This window comes from Natrix helvetica (assembly GCF_964273705.1).
Source record: "Natrix helvetica genome assembly, chromosome: Z".
Taxonomy (NCBI): Eukaryota; Metazoa; Chordata; class Lepidosauria; order Squamata; family Natricidae; genus Natrix; species Natrix helvetica.
In genome coordinates, this window is record NC_138554.1 from 136,559,350 (window position 1) to 136,576,900 (window position 17,551).

Below are 17,551 nucleotides of genomic sequence, written 5' to 3' on the forward strand. Positions count from 1 at the left end.
TATTCTATTCCATTCCTTTACATTCCATCCCATATTTTCTATTCTATTCTATTCCTGAATGAGAAGTAAAACGTCTTCAAGGAAAAACAAAGAAAGTCCAGTTGCCTCTTGAAAAAGTACCTTTGGGACAACAGTGACCTGCATGACTGAGAACCTCCATAGGCATTTAAATCTTTAATTTAGCTCCAAATCTTTCAACTAGTCCTTAAAATCAGGAAGCCAGCCAGGAGCAACGAGTTCACGTAAAAACCTGATCCCTTCTCTTCTGCCTCAAATGTGCTTCTTGGGTCTAGTTGACTAACAGCGCGTTGAAAACGGAGGGCGCATGCGCCCTGGGGACCGCCGAGAGGTCTGCGCTAGAAGGCATCTGGTTGCCACTTCAAAGCTGAGTGATGGGAGGGGCGGGACCTGTTGCCTAGCAACCCTCCATCAGGAGCCTGGTAGAGCTGTGCGCGAGGCTGAGGGCTTCGGAGGGGAATTTTGGCTCCTTCCTTCCAGATGGCGGAGCTTGAAGAGCTAGTAGATCGTCTGAAAGATCCCCGCATTTTTGCAAAGTCAGCATCCCTCCTGTCTTCCTTGGGCTGCGTGGTTCTCAGACAACTATAGGTTGAGAAACTGACTGGAGCAGAATAACAGAGTTGGAAGGGACCTTGAAGATCTTCTAATCTGGCTTTAAGACTTGTGGACTTCAGCTCCCAGAATTCCTCAGCAAAGCTGGCTGAGGAATTCTGGGAGCTGAAGTCCACAAGTCTTAAAAGTTGCAAAAAACTGGCTGAGGAATTCTGGGAGCTGAAGTCTTTGCCAAGGTTGGAGACCCCTGTTCTAGTCCAATCTCCTGCTTGAGTAGGAAACCCTCTACCATTTTAGGCAAATGGCTGTGCAGTCTCTTCTTAAAAACCTCCAGTGATGAAACACCACAACTTCTGGAGGCAAGTCATTCCACTGGTTAATTGTTCTCAATGTCAGGAAATTTATCCTCAGTTCTAGGATACTAATTCTCTCCTGGATTAGTTTTCCATCTGTTGCTTCCTATCCTGCCTTCAGGTGCTTTGGAGAATAAGTTGAGCCCCCTCTTATTTGGGGCACTTTCGCCCCAGTCTTTTCAGCTTTCCAAAGCACCCTAAGGCAAGACAAGAAGCAATGGAGGGAAACTAATCCAGACAGAACCAATTAAGAATTAAGGAGAAATTTCCTAGCGGTGATGACAATTAACCAGTGGAACAACTTGCCTCCAGAAGTTGGGGAGGCTCCAAAACTGGAAGTTTTTAAGGAGAGACTGGATAATCATTTGTCTGAAATGAAATAGGGTTTCCTGCCTGAGGAGGGGGTTGGATTAGAGGACCTCCAAAGTCCCTCCCATCTGTTATTCTGTGTTGCTCTATCTGAAAAGTCTGACCCCATATCTCTTTGAAGGCGGGAAGGCATCAAATTTAGATTCATTAAAATCAAGAAAGTTTCTGCGCATATTAGCAGTTGACTGCTTTTGACTAGGCTTGGAAGCAGAGCAGGGATAGGTCTGATTTATTTCTTGGAATGCCCTGGCTTCGAAATTATGTGGATAATCTGTGGATAGGAGACCACTAGGAAATGCCATGTAGCCAAACTACATGTAGCCGAACAGGTAGATCTGATTAATTCTTGGTCAAGAGGATCTGCCGTGACTTGGGAACAAAAGCAGGGATGAAATCAATTCGTGAAAAAGAGACCACCAGGAAATGCCAGCCAGAGCTTAGGGTAGACTGGGGGAGGTGAAGAATTCCCCAGAAGACAGCAAACAAACACTTCCATTGTTGATACCATGAAAACTACAGGCCTATTTAGCCATACAGTACAGGGTGGCCTTCAACCTGGAAGACACATTATCTCTTGAAACCCAAGTGTTTTTTGATTGTTGAGAAAAAAAAGCCTTTTCTTACAAAGAAACCCCCAACATTAAACATAAAAGCCTTTGAACAGATAACACCAAATGCCACTATGACTCGCTTTTCAACAGACCGAGAAGTTACAGATTTATTTTTTAAAAATATATATTTTATTGTTTACACATAAATATATTGAACACAGTGTAATTGTCCTAGCATTCCACTTGCCACGAGACAAAAGTAAAACAAAAAAATAACATATATACAATTTTAAACAGCGCTAGTGATACTGTAATTTCTGACCATCATATCTAATGCATCTATCATTCTAATACCTACATTTGAATACATACATAACATCTCTTTCCATGTCCACCTAACCTGATTCTTTCACATTCCCATTTCTACCTCCTGTTTATAACCATTGATAGAATCTACCGTGTTTTTCGGAGTATAAGACGCACCTTTTTCCCCTCAAAAAAGAAAATCTGGGTGCGTTTTATAGACTGAATACAGCATTTTTTACCTCCTGAACCCCCCCCCCCCCTGGCTGTGCATAGCCCAGTGGTGGGCAACCTTTTTTTTCAACTGAGCCAAATCTCGCCAAAACCACGATTGAAATTTACTTTGAGAGCCACATTTTTAAAACCGAAAATACATAGGATGGTACACTGTTTTTAGTTTCAATAAGTTTTTATTGAGAATATTCTGCATGCAAGTATCCACATAGGTCGGGAGGATACAAATAACACAGCTAATAAAACAAAAACTTTAGAACGATATTATTTATCGATAACGTTAAATTCCGTAAAATTTGCCTTACAATGTAGAGAAAATTACATCCTGACATTGACTGACAAAGTCACAACCACTAATGTGAACATTGGCCTTGCATTTCCTTGGATAGTTTGAGTAAGTCAGGTTTGTATGTTGTTGTTTTTAATTTCATCTCTCTCTCCCACTTTCTTTCTTTTTTTCTTTTTCTTTTTCTCTCTCTCTCTGGCTCTTTGTCTCTCTCTCCCTCCCTCCCCCATCTCTGTCACTCTGTGTGTGTGTCTGTCTGTCTGTCTCTCACTCACTCTGTGTGTGTGTGTGTCTGTCTCTGTCTCTCCCTCTGTCTCTCTCCCCTCCCTTCCTCTCTCTCTGTCACTCTGTGTATGTGGGTGTGTCTGTCTCTCACTCATTCACTTAATCACTCACTCTGTGTGTGTCTCTCTGTCTGTCTATCTTTCTCTCCCTCCCTCCCCCTCTCTGTCTCTGTGTGTGTGTGTGTGTGTGTGTGTCTGTCTGTCTGTCTGTCTGTCAGTCTCTCTCTGATTCCCTCCCTCACTCCCTCTCTCTGTTCCTCTCTCTGTCTGTCTTTCTCACTCACTCACACACACACACACACACACACTGTGGTCACCTTGTTGAGTGTTCCAATCACATTTGAAACACTCAACAACTGGCCTGCATTTATGGTTTTTTGCAGCATTCTGCAGCCATAGGACCAAAATTGGTTGTCACTCGCCCGGGCTTTTGCAGAAGCTTCCCTCCGAAGCCCGAGAGGAGGGAGGGGAGCAGGCACCCGGCACACAGAAGAGCCACATTAAAGGGTGTAAAGAGCCGCATGTGGCTCCCGAGCCGCGGGTTGCCCACCACTGGCATAGCCTTTAGGAGTCTTGCAGAGTGCTCCTGGGGGCTGGGGAGGGCAGAACTGAGCAAACAAATGGGCCTATTTTTTGCTCACGTTTGCCTCTCCATCCCCCAAGAGCCTCCTAAAGACCATGCATGACCTTTTTTTGACAGAAAATGGGCCGTTTTTCACTCATTTTGGAGGGGCCACCCCCTCAGGAGCACTCTCCAAGCCTCCTAAAGGCTATTCATGCCCTTATTTAAAAAACAAAAACGAGCCTGTTTTTGCGAAAAATGGGCCATTTTTGGGAGGTACATTTGCCTCTTCAAAACCTAGGTGCGTGTTATACTCCGGTGCGTCTTATACTCTGAAAAATACAGTATTCCATGTAGCATAGTATTCTGTATCTCCTTTATCTTTTATTTTTGGTCTTAGTCTGTCCATTTCCACACAGACTAGTATCTTCCTTATCGTCTCCTCCTCTGAATTAGTGTTTTAGCTCTTCCACTGCTGCCCATGCACAATTCTTGCTGCGGTCAAGATGCGTAATATTAGATATATTGTCCCTTTATCATAACCATCTGATATAATGCCTAGCAAAAATAATTTTGGCTTAAACTCTATAACTCAGATTTAAACCCCTTGAGACATTCCAAATACAGGTAGTGCTTGACTTACGGCCACAATTGAGCCCCCACATTTTTGTTGGTATGCAAAACATTAGTTAAGTGAATTTTGTCCCATTTTACGACCTTTCTTGCCACCATTGTTAAGTGAATCACTGCAGTTGTTAAGTTAGCAACACAATTGATAAGTGAATCTGACTTCCCCATTGACTTTGCTTTCAGAAGGTCGCAAAAGAGGATCACATGTCACTCCTGGACACGGTAACGGTCATAAATATGAATCAGTTTCCAAGCGTCCAAATTTTGATCACGTGGCCATGGGGATGCTTCAAGGTTTATAAAAGTGTGAAAAACAGTCATAAGCTGCTTTTTTCAGTGGCATTGAAACTTGGAATAGTCACTAAATGAACTGTTATAAGTTGAGGACTATCTGTAAAGTGGTATTAATGCTTGAATTGATGACACAAAAAACTCCAGGACTAGTCCTCAGGAAGGGAAACTTAATTGTCTAGAATGGATGCTTCAGCCAAAATCCTCCCCCTCCCTCTTTTTTTAGCCCCTAAGTTCAGAATGTGGGGAGGGTAGTATAGATGATCTTAAGATACCCCTTCTGCACATTGCCAGCTTCCAAATGCTGCAAATGCTGGCGTGGAAAATCCAGCTTCCTGGCTGAACTTTGAAGATTTTTTTTTAAACACACACATATTATTAGCAATAATAAGAACTACCATGAACTAAAATAGAACAGGGAAAACAAGGAGGAGAGATATAAAGGGAAAAGCTAAAAATGCAATGAGAAAAAAAGTAGAAGACACTAGAAAAAATATATTAAAAAGCTTAAAGATAAAAAGAACTGCTCTCAGATATCCTTCACAGGACTTATAAACACAATTATATTTTGATTCCTCTCTCTAAAGTTACATCACAACTCTCTTCTTTCTACTCTCTAGCCTGTCAATCATCAAAACCATAAAGTGCCGTTGGTTTTTTTTTAATGCAAATACACGGTTTCCAGTCATTAATGAATGTATATTACTCCAATCTTTCTCAATCTTGACAGCTTTTAGGTGTGTGGACTTCAACTCCCAGAATTCCTTGCAAGCAAGGCTAGCTGGGGAATTCTGGGAGTTGAAGTTCAAACATCTCAAAAGTTACCAAAGTTGAAAACTATTGCTCTAATCTTACTTCTAATCTTACTTCTAATCTCATTTGAAGTGTAGAAAGTTAGCACCCGCCCCTCTCTTAGAAGAATGAAATACCCTAGGAAATATTAAAAAGGCAGAATACTATACCTCCCTGGATGAGAAAAGGAGAAACATGCTCTTGAAAAGCAGCCCCCACCTTTGCTAATAGGCCCAGAAAGACTGGGCCAGCTTATCTACAACACAAAAGACCTTCATCCTCAGGGCATAATAGGATTAGCCTTCTACCCATCTCACCACATGGCACCTGGGGAAATGACTTCACCCAGCAAGATTCAACCTCAGCTCTGACTGCATAACCTCATGGGAGTCTGACTGCAGCCAATAGGATACATGCTCTTGCCACAGGAACAGGAAGCTCAAGTTCAAAGCCCAGAGAGGGTATAAATATATCTCACTCTCCACCAGTGACGTGTAGGCAGGGGAGGCAGGGGAGGCAGAGCCTCACTGCTCTCATCATGAAAAAAAAATTACTCTGGGAAACCGTGAAAGTGGCTGGGAGAGATGCGCGGCTTGATTTAGCCTCCCTGGACATCGCAGCAGCAGCCCCAAGTGCGCCAATCTCCCCATTTTTTGCACCGGGCGAGCCCTGGATCCTTGCAAGAGGAATGGGACCATGTGTGCAGGAGGCTCCTCACTGCCAGCCTCAGATCAGCATGAGCCGCGGTCCCCTTCCGCTGCACACGTGGTCCCATTCCCCTCCTTCCTGAGCCAACATGAAGGGGACCGCGGCTGCGCTCCCCTTGCAAGGATTCAGGGCTTGCCCGGTGCAAAATATGCCTAGGTAACATCATCAGTGCTAGAAGGGAGTGGGGGAAGGAGGAGAAAGGAGAAGTTTCTCTTCTCAAAAATGTCTTCTCAGTGGAGCTGTGGCAGCCTGCCTGTCCCTTTCTGACATTTCTGAGAAGAGAAACTTCTCCGGTTGGGCTGCGCCCATGCGATCGGAGCAACCACGCGGTTTGATGTCGTCACCAGCCTCACCAGCCATAAACCTCACCGCACGTCACTGCTCTCCACTCCATGTAGTCAGCTACCCAGGACTTCAAACGCATGTGATCCTGTTCACCATTAAACCAGGGTTGGGTTCCGGCTTCTTCTACTGCCGGTTCACTCAGGGACGTGCTTTGTGCACGCGTGCACTTGAAGTGCGCTAGCGCAGTAGTAAAAAAATTGCTTCTGTGCATGTGCAGAAGCAAAAAAAAAAACAAGACGGCTCCGCCTACAGTGCCGCCGATAGAACCGGTTCTGGGGCGTGGCCGGCTGAGTTACTACCTACTTGTCCGAACCGGTCCGAACTAGTAGGAAACCCATCTCTGCCTTAAACCATCCCTCCAAACAGCCACCATGTTTCCAGTGTCTTTTTCCCCACTTGGAATTGAACCCAGAAGGACATTTCTTCCGACAGAAGGAAATACAGGCGAAGACATTGCGCCTAGTTCTAAAAGGGCCTGGATGGATGATCTTCAGGGTTTATGTTTTATTACGGTCTTGCTTTATGTGCTTCTGCTGGATATAAAGACTGGCAAGCAAACCAGTGATTACAGAGATCGGTAGATCAAGAGTTTAATCAAAAGGCCACAGAGGGGGATCCTGGCAGGTGTGAATAGAGGTTTAACCAATGTGGCTTTTGCCTGGGGGTGGGGTGGGTGCAAGCTTCACACACAGCTGGATGTTTTTCCCTAGAACACACTCATGTCTCTAATGTGGGCATGAAGTAAAAAGTAAAAAGGATTATAAAATGAAAGGATCCTTCCACAAGAGAGGAAAGGTTTTGGAACATGTCAAAATTGACTTCTTTCATTAGAGAAAAGACAGTATCTATGTGGAAACCTCTTATGGGCTTTTTGCATGAAAAGAAAATATAAACCTTACATTTTGTGGTTTTGATGACTGGACGGGATAGTTTATAGAAGAGGGTTGTGTTGCACCTTTAGATAAATGATACATTTATATTTACAACCGTTGTAAATATGACTGCCATATTTCTTTACTTTCTTTTGAAGCTTTGAATCTACCTCCCTCCTTCCCTCCATCCTATCCCTTCCCTTCCTCCCTTTTCTTTCCTTTCTTTTGTTGGAAGAAATAGAATAGAACAGAACAGAACATAATTCTTTATTGGCCAAGTGTGATTGGACACACAAGAAATTTGTCTTTGGTGCATATGCTCTCAGTGTACATAAAGAAAACTAAAATAGAATACATTCATCGAGAATCATAAGATACAACACTTAGTGATATAGGTTAGTAATAAGCAATCAAATCATACTAAGAAACAAGTAAAACGATATAAATCATAGAGATACAAGCAACATGGTTATAGCCATAAGTGGGAGGAGATAGGTACTAGGAAGGATGAGAAGAAGAATAGAGAGGGGGGGCAGGTCTCTCGGCTGGGTCTTCTTTTGTTGCCCTGCACAGGAGAACAGAGCTGGAAAGCAGGTTATTGGGGTGGGGAGGGAATAGGGATTTTGCAGTATCCTTTCCCAGGAGTGGAAAAGAAATGGGGATTTTACAGTATCCTTTCCCAGGAGTGGAAAGGAAATAGGGATTTTACAGTATCCTTTCCCAGGAGTGGAAAGGAAATGGGGATTTTACAGTATCCTTTCCCAGGAGTGGAAAGGAAATAGGGATTTTACAGTATCCTTCCCCATGAGTGGGGAGGAAATGGGGATTTTACAGTATCCTTCCCCATGAGTGGAAAGGAAATGGGGATTTTACAGTATCCTTCCCCATGAGTGGGGAGGAAATGGGGATTTTACAGTATCCTTCCCCATGAGTGGAAAGGAAATGGGGATTTTACAGTATCCTTCCCCATGAGTGGGGAGGAAATGGGGATTTTACAGTATCCTTCCCCATGAGTGGGGAGGAAATGGGGATTTTACAGTATCCTTCCCCAGGAGTGGAAAGGAAATGGGGATTTTATAGTAGCCTTCCCCAGGAGTGGAAAGGAAATGGGGATTTTACAGTATCCTTCCCCAGGAGTGGAAAGGAAATGGGGATTTTACAGTATCCTTCCCCAGGAGTGGAAAGGAAATGGGGATTTTACAGTATCCTTCCCCAGGAGTGGAAAGGAAATGGGGATTTTACAGTATCCTTCCCCATGAGTGGGGAGGAAATGGGGATTTTACAGTATCCTTTCCCAGGAGTGGAAAGGAAATGGGGATTTTACAGTATCCTTTCCCATGAGTGGAAAGGAAATGGGGATTTTACAGTATCCTTCCCCATGAGTGGGGAGGAAATGGGGATTTTACAGTAGCCTTTCCCAGGAGTGGAAAGGAAATAGGGATTTTACAGTATCCTTTCCCATGAGTGGGGAGGAAATGGGGATTTTACAGTATCCTTTCCCAGGAGTGGAAAGGAAATAGGGATTTTACAGTATCCTTCCCCATGAGTGGGGAGGAAATGGGGATTTTACAGTATCCTTCCCCATGAGTGGGGAGGAAATGGGGATTTTACAGTAGCCTTCCCCAGGAGTGGAAAGGAAATGGGGATTTTCCTGTAGCCTTCCCCAGGAGTGGAAAGGAAATGGGGATTTTACAGTATCCTTCCCCTGCCATTCCCACCAAGCCCATTCCCACCAAGCCCACCACAGAACCAGTAGTAAAAAAATTTGAATCCCACCACTGATTCTAACTCTTTCCTCCACAATAAGTCTGATAATGACACACTGATCCAGTACGTCCTCTCCGCTCAGCCTGAATATTCTCTACCAAGCAGTAACAAACATGTGTTTCTCCAGCTGAGCCTCATTAGAGCAGCAATGTCTTCCTGACCTCTGGTACTTGTAGTCTTACTTCTCAAGTGCCCATTGCACCCCCTCTGCAGTTCATCCTGTCCTCCCATTTTGCTTGCAATTCATTCTGTCCTCCAGTCGCAGCCTCTTTCCCCCTTGCACAGAAATCCAATATTTGAGCAATTTCAGAGGAGAAATGGCAGGTAATGGTGGCAATTAAGCTGACTCAGATTTCCCCTGCAATTGTGAGATTCCGCCTAATTGTTACTTGGTTGGAGAACCCCGAGACTACGTTGTGAAGCTGAAGGGGAGGTGTGGGGAACCACCCATCAAACCGGTGGAACCCTTGTTCTGCATAAGAACATTAAGAAAACATTAAGAAAATTGCCATCACCCAACCAGCACTGGGTTGAAAAACCCATTTTACTAGAATATAGGAAATTTGGTTGCAGATGTAAGCAGTGCAAAATAACTGATGACAAGGAGAATTTATTTACTGTGTGTAGATAGTCCTCAAGTTACAACCGCAGTTGGGACTGGAGTTTTGGTCTTAAGTCACGAGAGACATAAGTCAAGGCACCCAGCTAACCGGATCCAATTTTATGATCATTTTTATGGTGGTCATTAAGTGAGCCATGCAGACATAGGTTTGAATCCATTCTCCTGAATGGGCATTTCCCCCACAGAAACTGGGAGAAAACATCACAAACCATGACTGTGTGACTACAGGATGTTGCAATTAATCATAAATGGGGAAATGTGGTCTTGTAACTGAATTGGGGGGTGGGGGGAGGAAATGACGACAGTAAAAAAAATGTTTTGTGAGCCGTAAAGCCCCCTTCTGAAGCCATAGTAATTCCGAACAGTCATTAAAGGATTGGTCGTAAGTCGAGGACTATGTGGATTGGAATCAGAAAGCTTCTGTTGGTTTTGTTCTTGTTGGAGAATCCTTTTTTCCCTTCCAACGCTTTCCCCACAATATGCTGATGCTTCCTTTACTGCCCTGCCTTGTTGAGTGTGCAACCAGGTAGCGAAAAATAATGCGAGGATTTTATTGAGAAGAATATTCGTAGAAAATCTATGACCAAGAGCTAAAACCCCATCTCCTGGCCCCTTCTTCCCTGCTTTTCTGCTCTCTTGCTGCAGTTGCACTGCAAAAAAACCAGAGGGCAGAAATTTTCAGTTTTTAAAAATTCCACTTCCAATTTGAGCCTTGGATCCAAGAGAATTTAACAGAAAAACGGACTTAGAAAGGACCTTGCCTCCTTGGCCATTCCCCTATAGTACTCTACACCAGAGTTATCCAGCTTTGGCATCTTTAAGGCTTGTGGACTTCAACTCCCAGAATTCCTCAGCCTGGCTGAAGAATTCTGGGAGTTGAAGTCCACAAGTCTTAAAAGTTGCCAAAGTTGGAGACCCCTGCTCTATACTACCCCAGTTCAAATGGCTAACCTTAAAACCCTCCAGTGTTAGAGCATTTACAACTTCTGGAGGCAAGTTGGTCCACTGATTAATTTTTCTTACCGACAGGAACTTTCTCCTTAGTTCCAGGTTGCTTCTCCCCTTGATTAGTTTCCATCCGTTGCTTCTTGTTCTGCCTTCGGGTACTTTGGAGAATAGCTTAACTCCCTCTTCTTTGGGGCAGCCCCTCAAATATTGGAAGAGTGCTATCATGCCACCCCTAGTCTTCCATTTCTTTAAGATAAACATACCCAATTACTAGGGACATGGTGGCTCAGTGGCTAAGACACTGAGCTTGTCGATCAGAAAGGTCGGCAGTTTGGTGGTTTGAAGCGACGGAGTGAGCTCCTGTTACCTGTCGCAGCTTCTGCCATCCTAGCAGTTCGAAAGCACGTAAAAAATGCAAGAAGAAAAATAGGAACCACCTTTGGTGGGAAGGTAACAGCGTTCCGTGAGCCTTCGAAGTTTAGCCATGCCAGCCACATGACCATGGAGACGTCTTCGGACAGCACTGGCTCTTCGACTTTGAAACGGAGATGCGCACCGCCCCCTAGAGTCGGGAACGACTAGCACAGATGTGTGAGGGGAGTCTTTACCTTCACCTTACCCAATTACTGCCACTATTCTTCATATGCTTTAGCTTCCAGCCCTCTCAACATCTTTGGTGCTCTTCTCTGCACTCTTTCTACCTAGTGCAACGTCCTCTTTATATTCTGGCAAATAAAAGTTGCTTATATTTAAGTGTCATAATAAAAAGAAAAGGGAACAAACTCAGCGCTGGGGAAATTGTGTTCACTCCTTAAGGCAAGGTGGGCACTTCACACCCAGGTCCACTTGGCCTGGAAACATACCCAGGCCTCCCTCCGAAAAGTCGGTGGATCCAAATCAAACTATTAAAATGCCTGCTATTGCTTTTCAATTAAATGTAATTAAGTTAAACACAATCTGTATCATGTTAAAGGCCAATGTTTTTTTCTGAGATCAAAACTGAGCAAGGATAAGACTGGATGGGAGGCCACAAAGAGATCCCAGTGCTTTAGGTTAGAGGGAGAATTTTAAAGATGAGACAGTGGGGGGGGCAAACACATTTAATAAAAAGTAAATTGTTGGAGAAATGTAAGCGGACACCCGTGGCCTTGAATCTCAGGCTGTCCACCAGACTAAGATGTCCATTCTTGGGGCAGCTACCATAGATAAGTGTCTTAGCAACTTTAAGATGTGTGGACTTCAACTCCCAGAATTCCCCAGCCAGCTTGCATGAACTTCAATTCCCAAAATTTCTCAGCCACCTCACCTGATCGTCAACTCCCAGAATTTTCCTGGCAACATACCTAATTTTCAGCTTTCCAGAATTTCCCAACCAGCATGCATAGACACGAACTCCCAGAATTCCCTAGGAAACGTGTGGACTTCAACTCCCAGAATTCAAAGTTGTTCAGGCTGAGAAATACTGAGCTAGATTTATTCTCCTTGTGTGTTATCTGTTAGCCGGATTTCTGTGCTTCTTTCCCTCTCAATGCTTAGTACAACAAAACAGCACTCCTTCTCTTCTCCCAACAACAACCCTGTGAAGTAGGCTAGGTTGAGCTTCAGAGGCAAAGGGTTGTCTCTTCCACCACTGTGGCTCTTCAACCTCAGTGCCTCCAAAGTAGAACAGAATAGAAAATAGAATATAACAGAATAGAAAATAGAATAGCATAGAAAATAGAGTAGAACAGAATAGAATAGAGAATAGAATATAGAACAGAATAGAAAGAATAGAAATAGAACAGATAGAAAATAGAATAGAAATAGAACAGAATAGAGAATAAATGGAAAATAGAATGCAATAAAATAGAATAGAATAATAGAATAGAATATAGAAATGAATAGAGTGGGGAATAGAATAGAATAGAATAGAATAGAATAGAGAATAGAATATAGATTAGACTGGAATAGAAAATAGAACAGAATATAGAATAGAATATAGAAATGAATAGAATATAGAAATGAATAGAATAGAACAGAATAGAGAATAGAATGTAGAAATAGAATAGAGAATAGAATAGAGAATAGAATAGAGAATAGAATAGAATAGAGAATAGAATAGAAAAGAATAGAATAGAGAATAGAATAGAGAATAGAATAGAGAATAGAATAGAGAATAGAATAGAATTCTTTATTGGCCAAGTAGGACTGGACACAGAAAGAATTTGTCCTTTTTGTAGTAGAGCATGATGGAGTATGTGCAGAAAACCTTCCTTCCTCCAAATTCCTCCCCCCCCCCCAAATGGCCCAATTGCCTAGAAAAGGAAGACCCTCTTTCCCTTCCGTCTCCCTCTCAGCCAGATTCCCCCGCCGCCCCGTTGCCTTGAGGACTCCCTGCTGGAAAAAAGGAGTCGTCAAAGCAAGTGAGAACACTGAGTGTACGGCGCACGCACACACACACACGGGACTCCCCCCGCCCTTCTTCCCCACCAAAGGGGGAGAAGTAGATTAGCCCTCTCAGCCAATTGCCAGCTTGTGGGGCTGCTGAAGAGGAGGGGGGCGAGGCTCTGCGGGTGGGGCCGAAAGCCCCTTGCTGGGAGTTCCTGCCGTGTTATTGGTTCCCCTCCTGCTGGCTTAAGAAGGAGCAAGAAAGCTTCCTCGCCATCTAACCGCCTGCCCACCCTCTAAGACTCAGAAGCGCTGAGCAGTGGGGAGGGGGGTGCGGGGTGGGGGAAAGAGAGGGAGGGAGGGAGAGATGCACCCCCAGAAACCTGGACAAGCAGCTTGGCTTTAATTCCGAACCTCGAAAGGCGGCAGGACAGAAGCGGATCCACACCTGCGGAAAGTCAGCATCCTTGCCAAGATATTCACCATGAATAAAACCACCATTCTCCACTTTTTCATAGAGGATTGGGATGCCAACTGCAGCCTCTTGGGTGCCCTACAGGAGAGCTTTGACGGTAGGGTGGAAGAAGGAGAGGGGGGCACGGGACAGAGGCGGGGAGCCGGCGGGGTGGACGATCTCACTTTGCACAGCTTTGCACCGGAGCTGGGATGAATTTATTTCTTTATTTCTTTTCTCTTTATTTCTTCTCCTTCCTTCGCTTCTCCTCCTCCTCCTCCTTGCGGGGCGTTAAGGTCCTTCCTGTCGGGCCACCATGGACCAGATTGGGACCTGCTGGCCACGAAGCAGCGCCGGGGATCTGGTGGAGAGACCTTGCCCCGAATTTGTCAACGGAGTCAAGTACAACACCACGCGTGAGTAGACTCGAGACCCTCCCCAAATGGTCTTCCTCATTTGGAGACTTCACTGCATCTCTGGGTTGAATCTTGGGGGGGGGAGTTGAACCCCAACCTCCAGCCAAGTTATGTTTCCTATATCAATCTCCCCCCCCCCCCCATCCAGATGTGGCTTATAATGAGTTGGTTTTCTTGCAAGTTGATGGGCTGGATTTAACTTTGGAGGTGGGGGAATTAAGATCAGGCTGCTGTTAACAAATTAGGAACATGCGTCATCCCGAATTCTCTCTTCGCCTGTGTGTAAATGAGTGTATTAGGTGTTTATTAGTAAGCAGCGTGTCAGTCCCCAACTTCTGTCATGTGTAGAAATTTCTCGGTGCGTTTGTGAGCCAGGATAATCCTACCATTCCTTTCGCCAGTCCAGACAGACAAATTAGCTAAGAGGGTTCCTCTTTTTGCAATATTGTTTGTCTGGTGTGGTTAATCTTCCTTTGTTCTGGTGCTGTCTTGCAGAGCTTTGATTTTAAAAAAGAGAGGCCACAGTCTCTTTTTCTGGACCAGCTGAAGGCTTTCTTGAATTTCAGCTTTGCAGATGCCGCTGTTCATTTCCAAGTGCCTCAATTGTCATTTCTATTTTGTATCACACAAATCTAAAAATTAGTTTTAGGAAGCTGGCATTGAATTTGTATAAAAGGGTCATCCCCGAACAGAGTGGGTGTTTAGTTGTACAGGTAGCCCTCGACTTATGATCACAATTGAGCCCAACATTTCTGTTGTTAAGTGAGACGTTTGTTAATTGGGTTTTGCCCCTCCTTACAACCTTTCTTGCCTCCGTTGTTAAGTGAATCACCGCATCTGATAATTTAGGAACCCGGTTGTAAAGTGAATCTGACTTCCCCATGGACTTCGCTTGTCAGACGGTCATAAAAGTTGATCACATGACCCCCCCCCTCTCCCCGGGATACTGCGACCGTCATAAATATGAACCAGTTGCTAAGCATCTGAGTTTTGATCCCATGATTATATGCAAAGGTTGTAATTGTGAAAAATGGTTGTATGTCAACTTTTTTCAGTGCCGTTGTAACTTTGTTACTAAACAAACTGTTGTAAGTCGAGGACTACCTGTACATGTGGGAGAAGTATTTGTGGCTGAATACAGATGGTCCTCAACTTATGATTGGCCACTTAGCAACTGTTCAAACTTACCATGAACCTTAAGAAAAGAGATTTATGACCCAGTCTTAAAGGCCACATGAATACAATTTACAACGTTTTTTTCTAGTTCCCATAGTGAGGACGGGATCTGCTTAACGCCAACAGCTGCCACACACACACACACACACACAAAATAAAGATCGCAAATTCAGGTGCAGTTATGTGATGACCTACTTTCATAGGTGTCACAATTTACAACTGAAATTGCCAGCTCAGTTACGATTATAATTCAACTATCCGTACAGAATTTCCATGGGATATGGTATTCAGGTGTGAAATTCAATATTTATCACGCTGGACTCTTTGGGCTGAGGGTGAAGTTGGACAGAATAAGACAGAATAAGTTATCCCTCCAGGAAGGAAGATTTACGTGAATTATGGCAGTTTTTTCCCCATGGGATAAAATAAACCAAGCCACATAATAATTGTCCCTCTGGACCTTCCACGCTCAGTTTTTAAAAATCAAATGCCGATCAGTTCCGGAATCCTTTTCTCTCGTTTCAAAACAAGTGAGGAAAAAAAGAGAGTTAAACGGCTTGTCCTTCTGGGAAAGTCCCCTTTTACGACTCTCATCCCTTAAATAATTAATTTAGTGACCATTCAAAGTTATGATGGCACTGAAAAAAAATGACTGTTTCTCACACGATCGTTGCAGCCTCCCCGTGGTCATACGACCAAAATACAAATGCTTGGCAAATGGCTCGTATTTACGATGGACGCAAAATGGGTCATGTGATCCCATTTTGCAACCAGCAGAAGTCAATGGGGAAGCCACATTCACTTAACATCCATGTTACTGGCTTAACAACGGCAGTGATTCATTTAATAACTGCGGCAATGAAGGTCATAGAATGGGGCAAGACTGATTTTTGCCTTGCTTGGCAACAGAAATGTTGGGCTCAGTTGTTGTCGTAAGTCGAGGACTGCCCGCAGCTCGTGATAGTGAATTCCAAGAAGTTTTTTTAAATTGTGTGTGTGTGTGTGTGTGTGTGTATGTGTGTGTATTGTTTTTGTAGATTCTCACGGGTGTAGGTATGCTGGTCTTGTTGCATTCTGGTCTTTTCCCGTGTAAGATTGAGATTGTCTTGGCAACATTTTGGCGAGGTCTCACTCGCCATCTCCAGGCTGGGTTTGGGGCTGGGTTAAGCCCAAAACCCAACCTGAAGATGGCGAGTGAGTCTTCCGCATATTAGGATACATATTAGAATAATCACAAATACCAATAATCACGTAATTGCCCAGAGTCATCTTATCAGTCAGATGGCCGGCACAGGAATTTAATAAGTTAAAATAATTGCTTTTATAGAAATTAAATTGAGTGCCTACATTTGGAATACAGGTAAGTCCTTCACTTAAAACATTAAGGGAGACTGAAATTGATGTTGTAAGTCATGATGGTTATTAAGTAGGGGCACCTATGTGACTAATCCAGTGTCATGGCCTTCTTTTTTCAGTGGTCATTAAGCAAACACCCTGGTTGTAAAGCAGGTCGGAATTGTGAAACAAATTGATGCATTCCTGTTTGTGTTTTGCCAGGAAAAGGGTGACTGTGTGTGTGTGTATGAGAGAGAGAGAGAGAGAGAGAGAGCGAGAGGGAGGGAGGGAGGGAGGGAGGGAGAGAGAGAGAGAGAGAGAGAGAGAGAGAGAGAGAGAGAGAGAGAGAGAGAGAGAGAGAGAGAGAGAGAGAGCTCCAGAACCAGCTCACACTATTGAGGGTGTCATAATTTCAAACGTTTGCTAAGTGAGAAGTCGTTAAGCGAGGCCCTTCCGGTCACTGCAACCGCACTGCAAAGAATTAAAAGTGGAGCTAAAGATGGTCCAGAGGTTGGAACAGTTTCTCCAGGAAGAAAAGCTGTGACATTTGGGCTTTTTAGTCTGGAAAGAAGGCAGGCCAGAGGGGAACATGTTTTAAGTGCCCAAAATTATGCATCTTATGAATAAAGTGGAAAGGGAGACACGATTTTCTTTTTCCCAGAAATATTATGATCAAAGGCAGCCTAATGAAACGGAATCAGGACAAGACCAACATACCTACACCTGTGAAAATCTACTATATATATATATATATATCCTGTTAGCCTTTTTTTTCTCTTTAACTCTTTATTTACCTAATTCCACATTCACAAAAAAAATCTGAGAAATTTCAAAATTTTCATTTAAACCTGAATGATCCCTATTGTGAATTTGAAACCCACACCAGGCTCACATATGTGTGCTAATTCTCCAGAGGAAAATGTCCCCTTTAGAATCTTCCTAAGAATGAAAACAGAGAGTGGTATATGTGCTTAAGGATGCGAAGGAACAATTATTAAGGAGAAATTATTCCAAGTGATCTGGACTTAAGTCAGAAATATGAATTACGTTACCATATGCTCACCCTAAGACCTCTCTAAATGCATAATTTAAAATCAACTTTGCAAACAGACATCAATGGATGTGTAATAATTGGGCATATATTATGTTGTGGCACTGCTTCCACTGTGGTTATTTTTTAAAATTTTCACTGCCTCCCTTAGATTCTCAAAGCCAACTGAACAGAATAAGAGAATTGGAAGGGACTTGGGAGATCTTCTAGTCCAACCCCCTGATCAAGCAGGAGATCCTACACCATTTCAGACAAATGGTTGTCC

At 43.7% G+C, this 17,551-nt stretch overlaps 1 protein-coding gene across 2 annotated transcripts in view; it reads left to right on the forward strand.

The window, feature by feature from the left end:
- Positions 1-214: 214 nt before the first annotated feature.
- The window catches only part of CRHR2 (corticotropin releasing hormone receptor 2), a 142,864-nt gene continuing 125,527 nt past the window's right edge, over positions 215-17,551 (forward strand). The window contains exons 1-2 of one of the 2 annotated variants that reach the window (XM_081970227.1): positions 215-242; positions 13,605-13,724. In XM_081970227.1, coding sequence (XP_081826353.1) covers positions 13,625-13,724 — 100 coding nt within the window. In that variant the 5' untranslated portion in view covers positions 215-242; positions 13,605-13,624. Of the gene's footprint in view, positions 243-13,378; positions 13,427-13,604; positions 13,725-17,551 lie in introns of those variants that run through there. The other variant, XM_081970228.1, reaches the window with a different exon arrangement.